The sequence below is a fragment of the Sinocyclocheilus anshuiensis genome, unplaced genomic scaffold (genome assembly GCF_001515605.1).
Source record: "Sinocyclocheilus anshuiensis isolate Anshui unplaced genomic scaffold, SAMN03320099.WGS_v1.1 scaffold1430, whole genome shotgun sequence".
In the NCBI taxonomy this organism is placed as follows: Eukaryota; Metazoa; Chordata; class Actinopteri; order Cypriniformes; family Cyprinidae; genus Sinocyclocheilus; species Sinocyclocheilus anshuiensis.
Window position 1 is genome coordinate 1,953,853 of NW_015555721.1, and position 6,090 is coordinate 1,959,942.

The following is a 6,090-nucleotide window of genomic DNA, read 5'->3' on the forward strand; positions in this document are numbered from 1 at the left end:
GCAACGCGTAAAAAGACAGTATAAGTCATTATAATCAGTAACAACTGCCTCGTTTGTAATGGGTTTTATTGTTTTTGTCTTGTTGCGCCGGCCGGGACACGGCATCAACAGTATGGTGAGGGGCGTAACATTTCCGTCACACGCTTGAGGTATTCGGCCAATCACAACGCACTGGATAGCTGGCCAATCAGAGCACACCTCGCTTTTCAGACCGATGAGCTTTGTAAAAATCGACGCATTTCAGAAAGGCAGGGCATAGAGGAGAAACAATAATGTACAGTATGTGGAAAATAATGTGTTTTTTTAACCTTAAACTGCATAAACACATTTCATTACACCAAATACACAAAATAGTGTTCTTTTTAGCAACGTCACATGAGGAGTCAGCAATATTTTCGTATTTTTTCTTGAAAGAGTTGGCTATTGACTTGAATTTTGTTCTGCTAAAATTACATTTTGTCAGCTTTTAATGAATGGCCTGAAAGCTACACAATCTGAGTGATGAACGATATGTCTGTTTGGCGCCCTCTAGTGCAAGTGCACCGCAGTGTGGTGTTTCCTCCAGTCCGCTGGGTGTCAGTAGCGAGCGCGGCTTGCTTAACCGCGCTTCCGCTCTCCGGCGGCCATCACGCTTCTGTCATTGCAGCGGCTTGATCCTGGAGCAGCAAGTACGCGTCGAAATGCAGTCATTTGACAAATTACAACGCCGTTTGTTTTCCTTTGAATAAAAGATAAACATTAGCCTTTATCTTCCCTGTTTATGAGAAATGACGCGGTTTTGGGGTGGATATAGTTGTGTTTATCTTATATAAGTCATACGCTGACCTTGTCGTGTTCACTTGTGTACAGAAGGCTTTTCGTTGCAGATGCTCTTATTAACATAATTTCTGATAAAAACGGAAAACGATTGACTTTGTAACGAAATCTATTTAAATGCGAAAACGTTTTTTTTTCAGTATGCTAAGTTAGAGCCACTTGGCTGGTGTCTTTCTCAGTGCATGTTGGCGTTCTGTGACCGATTAGAAGTAACGTTACATGTTGAATATGTTAATCTGGATAACATTAAGTGCTTGGCTTCAAAATAATAATTATATTAGAAAAATATTTGAAGTCTTATTACACCAGCTGGCCCAACAATGTGCTTTGCATGCAGTTGGTCCAGTTTGCTAAACTTGTGAAAGATCTTTGTCATTCTTAATAACCATGTCTACATGAAATGTTTTGACAGCAGCAGAGAGATGGCAGGGCGCCGTGCAGCTATAAAGGCCATTGACTGGGTGGCTTTTGCAGAGAGGGTCCCACCGAACCAGAGAGCCATGTTCAACAGCTTGAAGACCCGCAGTGATTCCATCGCAGCAAAGTGAGTCTGACTGCTGCTCTGCATGAAGGACATCAACTCTACAATTTCTACTAGCACATAGTTTATTACCCTAGGGGTTTCAAAGCTGTGCTGTTTCTTTGTTTTGAACCATCAAGGGGCGATACATAAACCATCATCATTGTGCCCTTGAGCGAAACACCATAGGTCAGGTGCAGGTCAATGGACTGTCCTGGTAATAAGTGTACTGTATGTTGGGGGATAAAAAACGTGACTAAAGCTGTCTATGCTTTATTTAGCAATAGTTCTTTCAAAGTTTGTCTCAGTCCAGTCAGAGCCAGTTCTGTTGTTCAGACAGTATTAGACAAAAATGTTCTTTTCTGATGCGTCGTCAAAGAGTGGTTCCAATATTGTGATGCTTCACGATTCAGTCTCGACATTTACAACTTATAGTTAAATATTACAGTTTGAAATAATAGTTTTCTATTTGAATGTAATTAAAAATGTAATTTATTTTCAAATATGCTGATTTGCTGCTCCAAAAAAATTTTTTTTTTTTCAGTTTTGTGGAAACTGACACACTACCATTCAGGATTAATACTTTTAATCATTAAGGACACATTAAATTGATCAAAAGTGATAGTAAAGGCATTTATAATGTTACACAAAATTTCTATTTCAAATAATGCTGTTCTCTTGAACTTTTTCATCAAACAATCCTGAAAAAAAGTATTCCTTAAGTATTATAAATCCTGCAAAAACTGTCAACATTGATAATAATAAGAGCCATTGTTAATAATTGAGCAGCAAATCAGAATATTAGATTGATTTCTGAAGGATCATGTGACACTGAAGACTTGAGTAATGATGCTGAAAATTCAGCTTTGCATCACAGGAATAAATTGTATTTAAATTAGATTCACATAGAAAACAGTTGTTTTAAATTGTAATAATATTTCACAATATTACTGGTTTACTGTATATTTGATTAAATAAACCTAGCATTGGTGATAATAAAAGACGTCTTTCAAAAATATTAAAATCGCAAATATTCTGAACTTTTGACTAGTGGTATGAATAAATGCTGAATTACACAAACACAGGTTTTTGGATTTAGATATAGATTTTGCAAATTACACAAACTAAAATTTAATATCAAACAAGTCAATTATTATTGTGCTGAACTATTTTTACTTGCAGACTTAGATCCTTGCCAGAGAAACCAGCTACCATCGATTGGAGTCACTACAGGAGTGTTGTGGCCAAAGCAGGCATGGTGGATGAGTTTGAGAAGAAGGTGAGATCCAGTGGTTTCTCAGCTTCTCAGGTTTTTGCTCTGCTATGTCTCTTATAGGCTTCTGTTTCTCAATCTACAGTTCGCTGCATTGACAGTCCCTGAGCCTGTGGACACTCAGACAGCAAAGATTGATGCCCAGGAGCAGGAAGCTGTGAGTCTCTCCTCATACTTCAGCTAAAGTTTTTCAGTATTTATGTATTTGCTCTGAATCGGTTTCACGGGGGATCCATCATATTGACCCAACAAGCACTTTAACCTATTTTAGTAAGCAGTGCATGCTTTCTACACTGGTATTGATTAAATGAACACACCAAAGATATTTTTTTCATTTTCATTTATTCATTTCATTCATTATATATATGTATCAGGGGTGTTCCCTCCGAGGAGGCAAGGGAGACAGTGTCTCCTCAAAAATTGGATGACAAAATAATCGATATTACAAACATAAATCGCAAATATTACTAAATATGGCATTAAAAGTATAAAAGTCACTCGTTTTTATAAAGTAACACTGTCAAACAGCGACACCCGCAGGTAAAGTTACAGCGGAGGCTTGCCTCCCTTCGGTCCATAGACTTTCTACAGAGACCCTAAAGCGTGCCGTGACTTTTCTGGAGGCTCATTGAGATGAATGGGAGAAAGTCACGTGAGAGGAGGCAATGCCTCCGTTGCGCTATAATTGGATATGATCGGTTATGATTGGATGTGATTGGTTCGTGTGATAAATCCCGCCTCTTTTTTTAGTGCGAGCTCTCGTCCTGAATGAAGAAAATGATGGCGTTATTGACTAATTATAAAGTAAGTAAACAACTCTCCCGCTTAGATACCACTACTTTGTGTCACGTCAAAATAAAACTTGAAATGGTTGATGACTGTGTCAGTGTTTAGTGAGCATTCAGCGTGATTAAATGAAAAGATATCTGTTTGTGTTTGTGGCATTGTTTGCAGAGCTTTTATGATGATGACCCGAAAATAAGTTGACTATTTAAAAGAACAGCTGAACATCAGTTCACAAATAGAAAATATTGGTTACATTTTACAATAAGGTGTCATTTAATGTGTTAACTTACATGAACAAACAATAAACATTTATTACAGTATTTATTAATAAATCTTTGTTTACATTACTTAATACAAATACAGTTGTTCATTGTTAGGTCATGTTAGTTCACAGTGCATAAACTAATGTTAACAAACAACTTTTGATTTTAATAATTTACTGCCTTTAGTTATTATTTTGGAATAAATATATAAAAGCATACAAACACTATGAAATGTATAATTAGTATTAAATAAAATAAAAAATAATGTTAATAAATTATTAACATTTCATAGGGCCCTAAACATGTCATTTCTGTTAAACTTTTAATAAATTGATGTTAAATTGTTTAAGTTTCATGATTTTAATTAATTATTAGACACGCTTTTTGATTAATAAAATTTTATTTAACCATTAAAAAGGAGTCCAGCAAAATTTAAACGGGGAAAAAAGGATTTAACCATGAAAATATGACAACATTAAGTGTAACGGACATGTATATATCTGGTAGGGGTGTAACGATGCACGTATTTGTCAAAATCTACAATCGTTGCATCCCAAATATTAATAGGATTTGGCATTTCCAATTAATGTAGGACTGTTACATTCTTATTTTTATTAGGCCTATTATTATTTTGAAGTTACTTTTATTATTAAATTAAAATTACAATTAATTTGCCCCGCAATATTAGCTACCGCATAACTGACGCGCTGCGAGGATAACAAAAGTTTAGGCTATTTACTCTTCAATTAAAATGTTTAAAAATATAACATTTTTACTTTGTCTTTTAAAGCAGGTCTATATACAATGAATTATAGACCTATGATTAAAATATTAACTCAGCAGTCATCAATAAAAATCCATGAATAAAAAGCTTTAGCCTATTTCAAGGACCCACTTTCAAAAACAACCTATTTAACACGAAATACGTTTCTTGTCTTTTTTTTTCACTATGTAGGTTACGGGCCACGAGAAATGTTAAGGGAATAAAAAAAAAACAGTTAGCTATATACCGTTATCAGCATATGTTGAAGTAGTTTGGTCTCTCGTCGTGTCTGAGAGAATATGCGGCGTCAGATGCCGAAAGCTCCGTCATTACTCCGTCATTCCGTTTTTACTTTCACTTTCTGCATAGTGAATTGACTGGGATTAAGAAGTTCACCGGCATAACTCTTGCGCAAAGTTTCCTCATTTTAAAACACCACCGCACGCCACTGAGAGATATATACATATATATAATCTCATTTGTATGCTCCTATATAACAGTACATGGTAATAAACAGCACAATTAATCACCGTTAGTTTAGACATTTCAATACTTCAGTGAACATTTTTATGTACTAGACCAAATTCATTATTCTATTTAGAACTGATTGCACCAGTGGTCTAGGTTTAAAAATTTTTTTTTTTTTTTAAGGTCATTCACATATCATTATATTGTGTCTTTTGATGTATTTCAGAACAAAACCGCAACTGCTTACTTTGAAGCATCTAAAGCTCGTATTGCTGAGTATGAGAAGGCGGTAAGTTCAACCTGCAGCGTCACTGTATCGTGTTGATGGAGTCATTTAGCAGTTTTTTCCAGTCTATCTTGGTAAATTAGTCTAAAGTGCATGTAAGCACCAACCCTTTTCATGTTTGTGCAGATGGACCAGAACATGAACCCATGTCATGTATTTATAATAAATAATGATTGGTCGCTGACCCAATTAATATTGAATAGTCTGTTGACAACAACAGAAGAAACACACTTGCACAAAAATGCACATTAGCTGCTCAGTGTATCTGAAACTTGTCACAAGACCAAAGTATGTCAGGCTGTGCTTATAAGTAAAACTTTGCCATAATACTCATAAATAAAACGATTGGATTTGATCAAATTCAACATTTTGAAGCATTTTAAATATTTTTCCCATCTGACTGTTTGTCCTTGGCAGCTTGAGAAGTTCAGGAACATGATTCCTTTCGACCAGATGACCATAGAAGATCTCAACAACACCTTCCCAGAGACCAAGCTGGACAAGGAAAAGCATCCATACTGGCCACACAAGCCTATCGCCGACTTGTAATTTATTAGCAGCACCCAGAGCTTCAGTCATGTATCTTTCAGCCTGAGGTTACTCTGTATAATCTGGTAAAGTAATGCTTCTGCTGTAGAAGTGATTCCAATTGTGAAATCATCGTGACTCATTACTGTTTTATTTGTGGATGAAAATAAAAAAAGTTTAAATAATGACTTTTTAATTATTTTTGCACTGTATTTTGAAACTGAAGCAAAATGACTAATAGTATATATAAGAGCGACTTCCAAATCTTCTATACTTATTTTGCTGGATCTGTCTGCTGCTTTTGATATGGTGAACCACCAGATTCTCCTGTCAACCCTTTTGGAAAATGGCATCTCAGGAACCGCACGGCAGAGTCTTACCTCTCAG

The 6,090-nt window shown here is 35.7% G+C and overlaps 1 protein-coding gene across 2 annotated transcripts; it reads left to right on the plus strand.

Annotated features, from left to right (window-relative positions):
• The first annotated feature begins 575 nt into the window (after positions 1–575).
• LOC107672438 (ATP synthase subunit d, mitochondrial-like) lies at positions 576–5,885 on the plus strand. Of its 2 annotated transcripts, none has more exons than XM_016465623.1 (6): positions 576–668; positions 1,232–1,360; positions 2,519–2,615; positions 2,695–2,766; positions 5,116–5,178; positions 5,593–5,885. In XM_016465623.1, the coding sequence occupies exons 2-6, from the start codon at positions 1,239–1,241 to the stop codon at positions 5,722–5,724; spliced, it is 486 nt and encodes a 161-aa protein (XP_016321109.1). In that variant the 5' UTR covers positions 576–668; positions 1,232–1,238; the 3' UTR covers positions 5,725–5,885. The 2 variants fall into 2 exon arrangements, with proteins under 2 accessions (XP_016321109.1, XP_016321110.1); XM_016465624.1 differs by having other exon boundaries at positions 583–668; positions 1,229–1,360.
• Positions 5,886–6,090: the final 205 nt, after the last annotated feature.

Bases quoted from the DNA above. Each gene is read 5' to 3' on its own strand.
- LOC107672438 (XM_016465623.1), top strand. From the start codon at position 1,239: ATGGCAGGGCGCCGTGCAGCTATAAAGGCCATTGACTGGGTGGCTTTT. The intron at 2,616-2,694 runs GTGAGATCCAGT...CTCAATCTACAG, and splicing joins TGGATGAGTTTGAGAAGAAG to TTCGCTGCATTGACAGTCCC. The intron at 5,179-5,592 runs GTAAGTTCAACC...TGTCCTTGGCAG, and splicing joins TTGCTGAGTATGAGAAGGCG to CTTGAGAAGTTCAGGAACAT.